This window comes from Mirounga leonina, unplaced genomic scaffold (assembly GCF_011800145.1).
Source record: "Mirounga leonina isolate KUSES-001 unplaced genomic scaffold, KU_Mleo_1.0 Mir_154, whole genome shotgun sequence".
In the NCBI taxonomy this organism is placed as follows: Eukaryota; Metazoa; Chordata; class Mammalia; order Carnivora; family Phocidae; genus Mirounga; species Mirounga leonina.
The window spans coordinates 50,353,162-50,369,730 of record NW_023270389.1 but is presented as its reverse complement, the minus strand read 5'-3'; the positions used below and the strand labels follow the sequence as shown (position 1 = coordinate 50,369,730).

General features: G+C 34.2%; 1 protein-coding gene across 7 annotated transcripts in view; it reads right to left on the bottom strand.

Annotated features, from left to right (window-relative positions):
* Positions 1 to 16,569, bottom strand: part of COP1 (COP1 E3 ubiquitin ligase) — a 264,376-nt gene that overhangs the window by 207,124 nt on the left and 40,683 nt on the right. For 5 of the 7 annotated variants that reach the window (XM_035010740.1, XM_035010739.1, XM_035010741.1 and 2 more), the window contains 3 exons: positions 15,191 to 15,267; positions 14,476 to 14,595; positions 3,894 to 3,962 (listed from right to left, as the gene is read on the bottom strand). In XM_035010740.1, the coding sequence (XP_034866631.1) occupies positions 3,894 to 3,962; positions 14,476 to 14,595; positions 15,191 to 15,267 (266 nt within the window). The remainder of the gene's footprint in view (positions 1 to 3,893; positions 3,963 to 14,475; positions 14,596 to 15,190; positions 15,268 to 16,569) is intronic. The other 2 variants (XM_035010744.1, XM_035010743.1) reach the window with 2 other exon arrangements.

The following is a 16,569-nucleotide window of genomic DNA, read 5'->3' as shown; positions in this document are numbered from 1 at the left end:
GGTCAAACCTTGAGGTAACTGCTGCCCTGGGCAACACCTTGAATGTAGCCTGGTAGAAACTCTGAGCCAAGGCACTCAATTACATCGCACCATAATTCCTGACCCAAGATATTAAATGTTTCTTTTTTAAGTCATCAAATTTGAGCATAACGTGTCACACAATAACAGATAACTAATGCAAATGCCTACTATTATGTGTCCTTCTCTTAATATTTGAAAAAGAGTCAGTAGGGGAAAATAACTCAAAAATTAAATGTAGGGTTTTTTGAGTTTTTTTAAAGATTTTATTTATTTGACAGAGAGAGAGAGAGCACAAGCAGGCAGAGACGTAGGCAGAGGGAGAGGGAGAAGCAGGCTTCCCCGACTGAGCCCGGGGCTCAATCCCAGCACCCTGGGATCATGACCCGAGCCGAAGGCAGATGCTTAACCTACTGAGCCACCCAGGCGCCCCTGAATGTAGGGTTCTAATAGCCCAAAAAGGACTAGCAAGATGTGATATTGAAGAAAATAAGTATGTTAAATCTGAAAAGCAGATTTAACTTCTTAGATTGGTATATATCAATATCTAAACCAACACTCATCATAACCTCAATAAAAATTAAGTCTAAGATCACAAAGTTAATTTCCAATGTCTGAATGCTAATCTTAGGAAAATAAATTCAAAAGTAGTAGTTTGCCTCCTGCTCAGTCTATATTTTGCTTGAATAAGTTCAAGTATAAATTATACAACAGGAGATAAGACCTCTAACAACTACATTCATTTTGAGGATTAAGCATGCAAATACTTTATAATATATGCAAAACATATAATCATTCACTTCATTCTGTCTGTCCTAAATTGAGGTATTAATCAACTAATTTCCTAAAATAAAGGGTTTTTTTTATTATTTATTTGAGAGAGAGAGAAAACGTGCACACAAGTGGGAGGAAGGGGGTGAGGAGCAGAGGGAGAGGGAAAGAGAATCTCAAGCAGGCTCCACACCCAGGAAAAAGCCTGTCCCACCTTGTTCTCACAACCGTGAGATAATGACCTGAGATGAAATCCAGAGTCAGACACTTAAATGACTGAGCCACCCAAGCACCCCTAGACTAAAGTTTATTATGATTACATAGCATTACTGTACCTGATTCCAATTATGAGGAAATTTATGAAATTCAACGTAATTTTTTAGTTTTTTGTAAAAATTGTAAATTTTTAAAGTCTGTTAACCTAGCACTAAATTTTCAAATTTGTGAACTTTGTTAACCTAGCTCCTCGGAGTCTCTTGTATAATTAAACCTGAAATACTCAAAATCACTCAATCTTGGGTACATTAAAAAAAGAAATCCAAAATGTATTAATGACAATATAATCAGTGCACAAAAAAGGCACCAATATCCTGAAGTACTTAGAACTAGTACATTTCTCGGTTAAATTGCCTACCATTAGAAAATATGGTTCATGGGGGGAAAAGAAATCATCCAATCACAAGGATCAAACTAAAGTTAAGCTGTAAAATTCTACAGCACAATTAACCCAGACATTTAATGACAAAAATATAGAAACACTGATACTAAGAGCTATGTGATCAAACATAGTATCTTAGAAGGTATTAGTCAAGGCCATCAGCCACCACATCAGAGAGAGGACAAATTCCTATCACAAGGAAGAGTCACTTACTAGGAAACAACCCTCTATTGATCTCTCTCATTTCAGAACATGCTGTCATAGCTTTTGTTCCAAATTATCTTTTCAAGGATGTTTCTACAGCAAATACCCTGGCAAGACAGAAATAGTGACTTTTTCCAGGACAGAGGGCAGATTTGTTTTCTGATCAATATGATAAAAAAAGTATCTCCCTGAAGGGCAAAGACTAGACAGGTTTTCCAGTAGACCCCTTTAAAAGACTGGAATTTCCTAAGCTCAGGGCTCCTTAGTTGTTACATACATCCACTTTATGTGCACCATTCACCTGAGCCCATCTCTACGTCGCCCCTGTGGGGCTTGAGGGCCAGAGAAACAGGCAAATGTGCAGCAGCTGTGCCAAATGTGCCATAATAAAGTCCTCTATCTCCAGCCCAGAAGTCCCATGGAACTGACAGCACAAATGAAACTGTGACAGGCTAACTTGTCAGCTTGCTGGACGGAATTAATCTCAGAATCTTCAGTTTCTTTTTTAGAGTTACATGCTGTATCCTTATTACCGGAGAGTTTTTGAATCTAACAATTTTTTTGCAAGCATTAATAGATCCCTAGAAAAGCAATGAAAAACCTCAGGGGCTAACGAAAACATTAAATAATGCAGGACACAGATAATGATGAGCCATTTAATTTAACCCCCAGACATCCTCATGTTTGGACTGTACACTTAATTGAGTCATTTATTCATTCATTATCAGGTAATTTCTCATGTCCTTAATCCCACTTTCAATGAAGTTTCAAAGTCTAAGGCAGAAAGACGCATATGGAACTACTGCAAAACAATTTCACATTCTGTTTTAAAGTTGGGAGGTATATATGGAATATGAAAAACCATCACTTTTCCAAAGAATTTTCTATAACAAAAAGATGTTGAGTGTACATATTAATAATTTTATTTCCAGATATAACATTTTCAGCTTTGCTACTCAAAGTGTACTCTCCAAGGACCAAAAGTATCATCACCTGAAACTTGCTAGAAATGCAGATTATGGGGCTCTGAAACATACACCCGTAATCAGAACTTGGACTCTAACAAGATCTTCAGGTGATTCTTATGTATACCAAAGTTTAAAAAGTACCCACCAACAAAGAAAAAAAAAAAATGGAGAGGAATAAATTTTACACATGATCTTAGCCAAAAGGCCAAGAAGCAATAGAGAGGAATAAATTTTAAAAGTATAGTGAAGATAGTGTTTTTTGTTAATAGACATATTAAAATCACAATTATTAGCTCAGCAAAACTTAAGGATAAGAGAAAAAGTCATAAACCATATAAAGAATATTTAGCTATTAACAGTATAATACAGAAAAATCCAACTTGAACTAAGAAAATAGACTAAAAAAATAGACATCATGAATAATCAAAAAAAGGGGAAATATCAAACTAAGATAATGTAAAGGTTCTGACAATGCACACTAACAGTACTTCATCAAAATAAAAACATCTCTCATGTTTTTATTTTCAGATGTAATAGACAGCCTAGAACTTAGCACATTATAGACATTACATATATTTTTTAAATGACTAAAAAAACAACCTAATTAGACAACTTAAAATAAAAATATAATATTTGTGACAGTTAGGAATTTAAATATATAAACTGCTTTCAAAGTTATATTAGCATTCCCCCCATAGCACAGGATTTTGCCTTTTATTTTCCCATATTTTGTACAAGTGTGAAATGACTAAGGAATTTTATGAACATTAAATTAAAACATTCTGATTATAAGATTATTAATAAATTATCTTTTCGCTATCCTTCATGTCTTATACTTTCCAGGTTCTAAATAGATAGCAATATTTTTACTTGTAGTTTCCCCCAGTATGCATTTTTGCCATAAGAAAAATTTGCAACACTCTCTACTTAAGACTTTATTATCTGAAGTTTCCTAAATTCTCTTTTCAGGGTGAAGGGTAGGCTGTCATATGATAATTCTATTTTCTATTTTTTTATCACTTTGAGGTAAGTCATTGTATTCAATCCTACAAAAAACTTTTCAGCACATCTCCAAAAAGGGATTTTTAAAATATCAAGTTCTAAGGTAAAAGAAGTTAAAATAACAAAGAGTTAGAAAACTGCCTACAACTCAAATGCTTTTTAAATGTTTAAATAAACTTTTTAGCACGAAATGCCTTTACAAAAATGGGGGGAAATGGGAATAGTCAGCAACAGTAAATGAAACATTATGTAAAAGATACAAAATAATATACCTCTCTCTTATTTCTTCTTGCAACCTTGAGGAATTCCATAAGGATCTGTAGTTGGGCTGCATGTGATTCCTATAATAGAAAATTATAATTGTTCTTTTAAAAATATAACTACGAGTTCAAAGTTTTCTTTAACACCACAGTATAACCAGTATGAAGCAAATTCATGAATCCATTTAAGTTAGCCTATTACTTCTATTTAATCAGTTTTCCCGTTTACTAACTGGCATTTTTAAAAGCAAGCCATTTTCAGAGTGCCTGGGTGGCTCAGGTGGTTAAGCCTGGTCATGATCAGCGGTCCTGGGATGGATCCGGGAATCAGGCTATCTGTTCAGCAGGGAGTCTGCTTCTCCTTCTGCCCCTCTCCCCTACATGTGCTCTTCCTCTCTCTCTCTGAAATAAATAAAATCTTAAAAAAAAAAAAAAAAAAACAAGCCATTTTCCCCAAAACTAAAATTAATTGTAAGAAACAGGTGTTTTAAATTACATTCCTCATCTACCATGCTGAAAAAACTATTTACGTGAAAATAGCAATTCTGTTATCTGTCCTAGCTTTTTCTTCCAACCAAGCCAACTGAACATCAAGACAAAAATCACAGTGGAATCAACATAGTTCCTAGATACTAAGATCACTTTCTCCATAAGAATTTCATTTCCAAGAAAATAAGAAGCATAATAAATGGGAAGGAATCCATACCTTTCAGAAATTAAACTTACTATTTGTGGTTATTACCTACTTACACAGATGTGAGAATTAATATAGTTCCATAGAAAACTTCAGTCAAAATCAAACATTTAAAAACAAATCTTTTAATATAAAGGAGTGGAGGGAGAAGTAAATAACCCAAATTGTTAAGTGAAACAAAAATGTAACAGATAAAAGATAATTATAAGCTTGACAATTTCTGGATATAAAATTTAAATTGCAAATATTTATCTTTTACTGTTAAAATTCACACAAAGAACCAAGGAATTCCAGATGAACCTGATGAATGAATATATGTAAAAGAGTATCAAAAGCTAAAAATGGAATGAGATGGCTTATAAGCAAAGGTAACTCTGATTTCTTATATATTTGAAAAGAAGAATAATAATGCCCAGTAAATCACTTCCAAATCAAACAAAAATAAATAAATAACAAAGATTAATAAATTTTCATTTACCTTGCTATGCAATAGAATTATCTGGGGCATTTGTTGAAATAAACACAGGAACAGGAATCTTTGTTTAACAAGTCCCCAGATGATAAGAATAAGCCAGTCAACATTTGGAAAATCACTAAGATATTACACATACCACAAAGGCATGGCCATCCCACTACCAGAGTCTATCCCCTCTGAGGAGAAGGAATCTTTATATTTAAAGGTAAGAGGCAAAATAGGTCAATGAAATATTTAAGTCAAGACAATAAGGACAAGGGAGAACAAATATGAAGTGACAATCACATTAGGATATTCCAATTAACATAACTGAATTAATGTTTCACAACTGAATAAACTTAAAAAACACAGTATCATGAAGATTTAAAAGTGATAACGCTGGCATCTCGCAAAACAAACTAGTATTTATTGGACCTTAGACATATTACCTGAAAAGTTAAACTATCACACAGAACAAACTGACAGGAGCTCTGTGTCCCAACAATGATGAAAAATATCCTCTGCATCTTTTTTGAGATTTCTTTACACTGATTATCTATAACTGTCTACAGATTATTTGGTTGAGAGCAGAGACCACATCTTTATACAAAAAGGAACATACACAGCTAACATTGTTAATTCATTTGCAAAGGATGTGCACAAACTATCTTTAAAATGCTAATTTTGAATACTTCATTTTAGCCTATCAACTATGACATGTAAATAAGAATGCAACTGACTTGTAGAAAGAAGCGGGGGGAAAGCCCCCCAAGCCTCAAGGTCAAAGGAAAACTAGGACCAACTAAGTACACTTGGAATTCAATTTAGCAAATGGCATCTCTTCTGCAATTTAATCTTCTTTAAAGGAATAATTTCAAGAAACAAGATAAGTGGCAAATTTCTGAAACTATAATTTAATATGTGTACATAAAAGAAACAGACGATTAAAAAAGAAAATGCTTTAAAATGGGAAGAATATAGCCAATTTTATCAAAATAAAATAGCCGTATAATGTTTTGTTAGAACTGTCTCAGAAATTGAACAGCAAAGTAATCCTTTAAATAAGTCATTTAACCCACTACTAAAAGTAAAGTATAATAAGTTAATTCTCTAATCATTTCTTACAATTGCCAAAGCTTCCATAAATGATATGATCATTTAGCCAAATTATCTCATTTTCAGATGAGGAAACTGGAATAAAAGTGAAAAGAAACATTTAGGAAAAAAAGAAGAAAGAAGAAATATATTTAGACTCTTATTCTCCACCCTTAGTGCTCTGCAATATAGCAAGTTTTATCACATTTGTCCCATCTGGTTTACAGTCAATTGTCTCAAAAGTGACCATGTATGCCATCTGAAAAGGAATATGCTTCAATTTTTTATTCAACATTGCTTTTCTGTATTTTTTAATCTTTTCTGTAATTAACTTTTTTATTCTAAAAATCAGGTAAGATTATCTCTACTATGAAAACAGAAGCAACTGCTTGATTACAGCCCAATACAATTAAAGATGTGAATTGTATCATTAACGCTTCATGTCCCAATTCCATATCCTTCTGATACTGGCTTCTAGATAACTTTCCAGCTGGGTAAAAATATACTGCTCAGACCTATGAGAAGATTAGTCTAACTAACCTTTATATATTTTACTATAAATGAATAATATGGCCCTTATGAGCTTAGTTACTATGAGTTCATCTTCCCAAGAAGAGTTCACTTTAAGTAGATTCTCAACAGGAGGGCAACTGGAATTTTGAGGGAAAAAATGTTTCCATTCCTTCCTTGAGGGAAGACTTTCCAAGTAGAACAATGCAGGCATGTTATTTAGGAATAAGAAGTAAGTAAAAACAAAAGTTTGCTCCGAGGAGTTAATATTAAGGAGAAGGAGTAATGTAACTGAGGACTGCTGATTTTTTGCTATAAACCTTGTAAGATCATTTGACTTTGTAAATTAGGAGAATATTTTACTTAGCTTTTGTTTTTCAAAGGAAGGAAAAAGCAAAGAGGAGCAGGGGAACAAGAAAAAACAAAAGACAAGATAAAACTTCCCAGGTATGTCAGGAAGTCAAAAGTTCTAGGATTATAACCCAAAAACCCTGTAAAATCTTATGAATGTCTCCCCTACTTGGCTTCAGATTTTTAATCTATAAAATAAGAAGGCAAAATTTCACAAATGAGTCATATTGCATATCTTACACAAATGTTACTTTTATCTGATAATTTTTCTCTATATCAATACATAGTTTCCTTAAAACTGTCAAAAAAATTCTAAAGGATATGCACTTCTGGTATTATGATTGGCTACATCAGCTATCAACAGCTGAGGATACATGTAGGTAGGCCTTCCTTTTTTTTTTTTTAAGATTTTATTTATTTATTTGATAGAGAGACAGTGAGAGAGGGGAACACAAGCAGGGGGAGCGGGAGAGGGAGAAGCAGGCTTCCCGCGGAGCAGGGAGCCTGATGCGGGGCTCAAGCCCAGGACCCCAGGATCAAGACCTGAGCCAAAGGCAGACACCTAACAACTGAGCCACCCAGGGGCCCCACCACATGTAGACCTTTCAAAGCATATGTAGACACAGAGTTTAAAGGGAATTAATTCCCAAAATGACAACCTTCAATATTTGTCTTCCTAAAACTGATCTGTTCATCAGACATCATTCCATTTCTAAATTCCAACCTCTTCTTTCAAAATTTCTTTTCATTCTCTAAAGAAGTTTAAAAAGGGATAGTAGGCAGGAGAAAGATTATCTTTTACCCACCCTGAAATTTACCTTGATACAGTGTCTAGGGTATGAAAGTCTCTAGAAGAGCAAAATAAATAAATAAAATACTGCTGCTTAAAAAAGCTTATTACTTTAAGTAAAGACTAGATAACAAAACTTTTTATAAAAATAACAAATCTGGGGGCACCTGGGTGACTCAGTCAGTTAAGCATCTAACTCGTGATTTCGGCTCAGGTCATGATCTCATGGGTACTGAGACTGAACCCAGCAATCAGCAGGGAATCTGCTTGAGATTCTCTCCCTCAGCCTCTCCCCCAACACGCATGCACTCTCTCTCAAATAAATAAATAAATATTATTTTAAAAACAACAAATCTTCTATAAACTAATTACTCTTACGTAAAGACTAGATAACAAATCTTTTTATAAGTCAAGTAATTTCCAGTTCTTTGCATTGAAAACAATAAAGATTATGAACCAAAAACTGACAGCTGGAAGAAAAATTTTTAAATCCATAATCAGGGGTGCCTGGGTGGCTCAGTCGTTAAGTGTCTGCCTTAGGCTTAGGTCATGATCCCAGGCATCGGGCTTCCTGCTCAGTGGGAAGCCTGCTTCTCCCTCTCCCACTCCCCCTGCTTGTGTTCCCTCTCTCGCTGTGTATCTCTCAGTCAAATAAATAAAATTCTTTAAAAAAAATTAAATCCATAATCATATTAGTAAATTAATATACCTCTCTGCATTGCAAAGGTTTTTATTTTGAAAATTTTTTAATAGGGATGCCTGGGTGGCTCTGTCAGTTAAGCGCCTGCCTTTCAGCTCAGGTCATGATCCCAGGGTGCTGGGATCAAGTCCCACATCAGGCTCCTTGCTCAGCGGGAAGCCTGCTTCTCCCTCTGCCCGCCTACTCCCCCTGCCTGTGCTCTCTCTCTCTCTCTCTCTCTCTCTGACAAATAAATAAAATCTTAAAAAAAAAAAAAATTTTTAATAAAAATTGTTAAATAGAAAATACAAACACCCAATTAATAATTAAACGTAAAGAACATAAATGAGCCCCTGAAACAATTTCAGAAAATATGTGCTTCAAAATACATGAGGAATAGGAGTACCTGGGTGGCTCAGTCAGTTAAGCACCTGCCTTTGGCTCAGGTCATGATTCCTGAGTCCAGAGTCCCTGGATCAAGCCCTGCATCAGGCTCCCTGCTCAGCAGGGAGTCTACTTCTCCCTCTCCCTCTGCTCCTCCCCTCACTCATGCTCTCTCTCTCACTCTCTCCCTCAAATAAATAAAATCTTTAAAAAAAAAAAAAAGGAATATTTATAAAAAGTGACAATATAAATAGTACACAGAATAAGCAACTAAAATTTCAAAGAACTGGTATATACAGACACATTCACAATACAAAATATTTAAATTAAAAAATAGTAACCAATACTCTTCAGATTACAATGTAAAAGGTTACTCCCACAGTAACAATAAAAAAAGGGATAAACTAAAAAGTAAAATACTACAGTTACCCTTAAACAGCAAGGGAATTAGGGACACCGACCGCCAGCACAGTCAAAAATCCATGTGTAACTTTCAACCCTCCAAAAATTTAACTACTAATAGCCTACTGTTGACCAGAAGAAGCCTTATTTATAACATAGTCGATTAATATAGTTTGCATATGTATTATATACTGTATTCTGTATTACTGTATTACAATAAAGTAAGCTAGAGATAGCAAAATGTTTTTTTTAAATCACAAGAAAAATACATTTATAGTATTTATTTTTAAAAACCTGTCTATAAGTGGACCTGCACAGTTCAAACCCATGTTGTTCAAGGGTCAACTATACACTTTAAGTCAACGGACTGAAACTGAAGCAACAACTGAACCCCAACTCAGCTAAATTCCTGATTAGGCCAGAAATCAATCTCTTATCCTTGCTCCCTGAAAATGGAAAAGGCAAGACCTTTCTGGAAGATAGTATTAACTACTATAGTCTCTATACCAATTCTGAATACAGAATGTCTAAACTACAATTTAAAAAATTAAAAAACATGCAAAGAAGGTGGAAAGTCAAAAGAAAAAACAGGCAAAAGAATGAAATTAACAGATGATCCAAATGCTGGAATGGGCAAAAAGGACTTTAAAACATTACTAAAAATTATTAAGGAATTAAGAGGAAAAGTAGACAAAACAAGTGAAAAAATGAATTACAGAAAAGAAACTGAAAGAACAAAATGTAAATCTTTGAAATGAAGAATACAGGGGTGTCTGGCTGGCTCAGCCAGATGAGCATGTGCCTCTTGATCTGAGGGTCATGAGTTCCAGCCCCACATTGGGTGTAGAGATTACTTAAATAAATAAACATTGAAAAAAAATGAAGAATACAAAGACTGAAATAAAAAAACATTGGATGGGGTTAGGAGCAGACTGGACAAGCTGAGGAAAGAAATAATGAACTCAAAGACAGTCCAATATAAGTTATTTATACCAATTCATAGAGAGAAAGGAATAAAAAGAGAACACCAGAAATATGTAGGATAATATAAAACATTCTAACATATAACTGGAATACTAGAGGAAAAGGAAAGCATAGGGCTGAAAAAACCTTCACAATGCTCAAAGAACAGATCCTCTGGTACTGTAAAACAAACAGGATAAATATTTTTTTAAATAAAACCAAAAACTATCAAACTACAGAAAACCAATGTCAAAAAGAGTATCTCTAAAAAAAAAGAAGAGTATTTTAAAAGCAACTAGAGAGAAAAAGGCTATACTATCTTTATGGAAAGAATAGTAAGAATGACTGCTAATTTCATCAAAAATAAAGAAGCAAAAAGATAATGAAAAGTACTAAAAAGAAAAAAAAAAACTAGACTTCCATAGAGAACAGAACTATCAACTCTGCAAGAAATAGTTTAAAAAGTTATACTGACAAAAGGAAATGAGCCAGATGCCAGCTCAGATATGCAAGAAAAAAATGAAAACATCTAAAAGGGTAAATATTGGACTTAAAGAAGGTTTTTTATTTTTCTGGGGGTTTTTTGCATCATATCTTCAAAAGGCTATTAACTATTGGGGCACATGGGTGGCTCAGTCGGTTGAGCGGCTGCCTTCGGCTCAGGTCATGGTTCCGGGGTCCTGTGATCGAGCCCCGCATCGGGCTCCATGCTCAGCGGGAGGCCTGCTTCTCCCTCTCCCACTTCCCCTACTTGTGTTCCCTCTCTCCTGTCTCTCTCTCTGTCAAATAAATAAATGAAATCTTAAAAAAAAAAAAAAAAGGCTATTAACTATTTAAAGCAAAAACAACTATTTAGTGTGGTTTATAATAGTTAATCACAAAAAGCAGGATTTTGGTAAACTGAATTATTGTGAACTTTACATTTTCCAAAAAATAGTATATATTCAGTATTGACTATGAATACATCATCCTTGAAGTGGCATACTATAAACTTAAGGTTAGCTATAAAAAGCATTTTATAATCTTTAGAGAAACCACTAGAAATACAATTTTAAAAGTATGTGAAAAATAGAGAAGATAAAATGTAATATTAACATGGAGAATCCTAGAAACTTAATTTCTAAAGAAGGCAAGAAAAGAGGAATACAGAATAAGTAATATATAGAAAAATAGAAAATACCAAAGTGGCAGACCTCAAACCTGACCATATCAATAATTGTATTACATTAAAATGAACTTAAGAACTTGAATTAAATGAGTTTATTAGAGTGTGTTTAAAAAAAGAAACTCAGGGACACCTGGGTGGCTCAGTCAGTTGGTTCAGTCTGCCTTCGGCTCGGGTCATGATCCCAGGGTCCTGGGATGGAGTCCCACATTGGGCTCCCTGCTCAGCGGGAAGCCTGCTTCTCCCTCTGCCTGATGCTCCCCCCCCTGCTTGTGCTCACTCTCTCTCTGACAAATAAATATATAAAATCTTTAAAAAAAATAATAAATAAAAAAAGAAACTCAACTACATACTATTAAAGAGACACATTTTAAAACACAAGGACAATGATGGAATAAAGTAAAAAAACAAAGAAGGATATACCACAGAAGCTCTAATCATAACTAAGCTACTGAGGCTATATTAACATAAAAAAATATAAAAGCAGACCTCAGAACAAAAAATATTTCCAGCAATAAACATACACAATTCATAATGGTAAAGGGGATAGCATGTCCAGAAGACATTACAATCCTAAACATGTCTTCAAAATACATTAAGCAAAAAATCACAATTAATGAAAAATAGACAAAACTGTATTTTTAACACCCCTATCAGTATATAGAAATAAAATATATGACAAAATATAGTACAAAGGCCATGAGAGAGGAAATGAAGTATATTATTGTAAGATTTCTATAATACAGATGAAGGATATTACTCAAAGGTACAATGTAACAACAATTATATTAAAAACCCAAAAGCAGGCACCTGGGTGACTCAGTCGGCTGAGGGTCTGCCTTCAGCTCAGGTTGTAATCTCAGGGTCCTGGGACTGAGTCTTGCTTCAGGCTCCCTGCTCAACAGGGAATCTGCTTCTCTCTCTGCTCTCCCCTCCCCCCATATTCTCTCCCTCTCTCTTTCTCTCTCTCAAATAAATAAAATCTAATAAAAACAAAACAAAACAAAAGCAACCACTAGGAAACAAAACTGAAACTTACCATGATAAACCCACAAAGCAAATAAAATGGAATCAAGAAAAATACCCAATCTAAAATCATATAAATCATGTTGTCTGACCACAATACAACTAAAATTCAATTACCAAAAGTAGCAACATCCAAAACACACACACACACAGTAGCAACATCCAAAACACACACACACAATAGCAACATCCAAAACACACACACACAGTAGCAACATCCAACACACACACACCCCTCCCCCGGACTACTGTCAGATTAGCAACAGCTAAAAACGAGAAAATACCAGGTGTCTATATAGGACAAACCCAAAGAGCAACCTGGAAATATCTGGTAAGTTAAAATGTGCACATCTATAAAAAGTAATTTCATTCCTTAAATCACTAAGTGTATATACATGAGCACAAGGAAACATGTATAACAATATTAAATGTAGTAGTGACACAGCTAAGAATTAGGAAGAACATAAATGTCCACCATAGGGGAATAGATATGCTCATGCAATGGATTACGATACATAAGTTAAAATGAACTAGATCTACATTTACCAACACAAACCTCAAAAACTAAACAAAGAGGCATATGTCAAAAGGGTAATTACAATATGAAACTTTTTATATAAACTTCTTTCAATTTTTTTATTATTTATTTTTGAGAGAGAGAGAGTGAGAGCACGCACACAAGCACACACACAGGTATGTGCAAGAGAGAGAGGGACGGAATCCCAAGTAGGGTCCATGCCCAGCATAGAGCCTAATTTACTTTACAAAGATTTATTTATTTATTTATTTATTTGAGAGAGAGAAAGAGAACGAACACATGTGTGCGGGGGGGGGCAAAGGAAGAGAACTGTGGTAATCACTGCACAATACATGTATGTCAAGTCATTATTTATGCTGTATACCTTAAGCTTATACAGTGCTGTATGTCAATTATACCTCAGTAAAACTAAAAGAAAAAAATAAATAAAAGATAAAGCCCCCTCTCCCAAAAAATATGGGAGAAATTTCTACCAGCCTTGCCCCCCTCCCAGAATGGGATAATCATTTTGGTAAGCATAACCTCAACTACTCCCTTCTTCTATAAAGATTCCCATTTGATCAGAAGGAATCCAGATCTAAGCTATATTAATAATCCACCCACAGAATTTTTTAAACTGAAATTGGAAAGTCCCTTTTCTTCTATCAAAAAACATAAATGAAGAAAGTGCAAATAACCACATTATGTTATAAACATCTGAGAAAAGAAAATCAGACCTGTCTCGAAGAAATAGACACCAAAGAAAGATCCAACAACATTCAAGTGCCTGATCTCATCTCCTTACAGTCTCCAGAGAAGCTGGCTATGGTTCCAATCCTCCCAATATTCGGCTGTTAAACTGTTCTTTTTCACGTATGTCAGCTACTCACTCCCTTACCCTGTCAACAGATACCCCCTTTTTGTTTAAGCTAGGTCAGGGGGGAATCTACTTATGCTAAGGTGTAAGTTGCTCCTAATGGATCATATTCAAATCCTAATACATGCAAATTCACTATATTGTTTATAAATATAAACATTTTATATTGTTTATATTTATTTACATGAAATAAATGCAATTTTACATTTATTTACATTTTATTACATGAAACAGGATATATTTAGTTCCAGTTCCCATCTTTCTAAATGTCTTTATTTACAGGTGCCACCAACAGATAACTGCTAAAAGGATCTTATGTAGGTAAAAATAATCTCTATTTTCTCTTCCAAAGGGAAGATTGGCAAGGAATATATCCATTAGAAGAAAAATGACCAATGTAATTGTTCCCTATTAAAATGAAACTGTACTTTCTCATGATCTTTCTTATCACTCAGTTTTTCTTAATATAAACTGGCCACTACAACTTATATAAGAAATTTGTCTTTTCTTTTACTTGAAAAAGAGGAATCTGTTAGAAGTGATACCTTGCACATGCTCTTTCTTACTGAATAAAATTGGATGGACTAAGTGATAGACACTACCCTATTATTTTTAAACATTTCTAGATCTTTTTCAATGCAATAAAGACCACCACTTAAAAATTTTTAAAGTTCAACTGCCACTTACTGCTTCCAGTTGTTTCTTCTTCTGCACTAGTAATTCCAACATGAGGTTGACATTGGCCAAATCAAGGTTATCTTGATCAGTTCCCAACAAATCCTGAAATATTTGCCATCTGTGGCCATTCTAAAAATGAAGAAACACAGTTAACTTCCTAAGAAGATTGTTTTAGGGAGCCTAAAATAAATGTTTAACTGCTTCTTCCTAATATGTTTATTACAAAGATATCAAAAATATAATATTCTAACCTACACCTTCCTAGCCAATGGTTCCCCATAGCCTTCTAATTATAAATTAAACACTATTTCTCCCTTGAATCAATCTAGCCATATTTTAGATATTGTCTAGCCATATTTTCAACTTTGTACTTGGTAAGGTATTAATTTAGGCTCACTTCCCTCAATAATTTAGGACTGATTCTCTTAAATTGAGAATCTTCCAACAGTTTTTCCAAATTACCAACCATAGTTCCACCCTGCCATATAATCCTCCAAATGTTGTGTATTACAAGCCAACTCTGACTCAATGTGATCCCAGAAGACCTTTCAAAAGATGATCACTAAATTTCAGACAATGCAGTTAGCAAAGTTCTCTATTAAACAGAATAATCTTCAATTTTCTTTAAAAAAAAAATCAATGACATACTAAGCTTTAATATCTAATTAACCAATAAAAACAAACTGAAATTTATTAAAAAATAGTAATAAGAGTTGAAACATACGGTGCTACTCACTGAGTGGTCCAATTTGAACCTCTTTTCCTCAAATCTTTGCTTCTGTTTGAGAATGAGCTCATTCACTGAAAAGAGAAACAAAACAAAAAGTACCTAAAATTTGTATTATTGTTAAATGTATCATCTAATTGTTCTGTTTAAATGGGTTCTATTTTCACTTTTAAAAGTCCCCAAATTAAAAAGATGCTAAGCAGAAAATATTAGGTTTTCACTTTATTTCAAATTAGAAAACAATTTTGCCACAAATTCTAATGCTACAACTGCTATTATTACTACTGCTATTACTAAAGGAGAATTCTCTGGAATACGGGCTTCCTCGTACACGTCTCAATGATGACACTATCAGCACTGTGTGAGGCTGCTCCGTCCTCCACATGGTACCTGGTTGATTCTGTAAGGCAGACACTAAGGATTTTTATTTGTTCTTCTTTCTGTTACTTTCCTATAAATATCATAGCAGATACTGTGTTACCTATCCAAAACCATTCCCCCCTTTTTTAAAAACAACGTAATTTTTTTCCAAGCCACATGCTTTCAGAAAAGCTAGGTTTCACCCCAGCCCAATGGTATGATTCTTGACTAACCTAAGCCAATCTAGGCATTCATACCCTTGCAATAATTGACAATGGGATTAAGTACGTGACCTAGTTTTAACCAATGAAGGGTATGCTGTCTTTCAGAAAGAAATGGATAGGAAGAAAACAAATTCTTTCCCTCCCTTCATTAAGAGATGATATCTGGAACTGCTCAGAGCCATCCTGCAATCTTGAGGGGAGCTAGTCAAAGAACCAATACATGCTGGGATGGAGGAATAGAAAGATGGAAAGAACTTGATCATATCACTGAACCACTGAATTAACCAATTCTACAAATTCTTTTCTTCTGTCTTTAACAATTAACTGATAACAAACAAAAACAACAAAAAATCTGATAAAGAAAAAGAAACTAGCACTAAATCATTTAGCACTAGGCTAGTACTTTATAGACATTATCCTATGGGTTATTCTCCCCATTTTAGAGATGAGGGAGTATTAGAGGGAGCATCAAGCACTTACGGTGACAATACAAAACAGAGTTGGGATACAAATCCAACTATCTAATACTTTCCATTATACCACAATCCAACTATAAGTATTTCCAAACAAACCAGAGATGTATCAAGCCCATAATAGGAATCCAGGCTTCAAAGATAAATAAGACTCAAACTAAGTAAGATTCAATCTAAGACTCAAGCAACTCTGAGTAGGAAGACAAATATATATGATGTAGTAGTTATAACGTAATGTGATAATCAGTACTATCATTGAAGTAGACTTACAAAGAACACAGGACAAGGAGCAATCAAAGTATAAATGAGCAGGCTACAC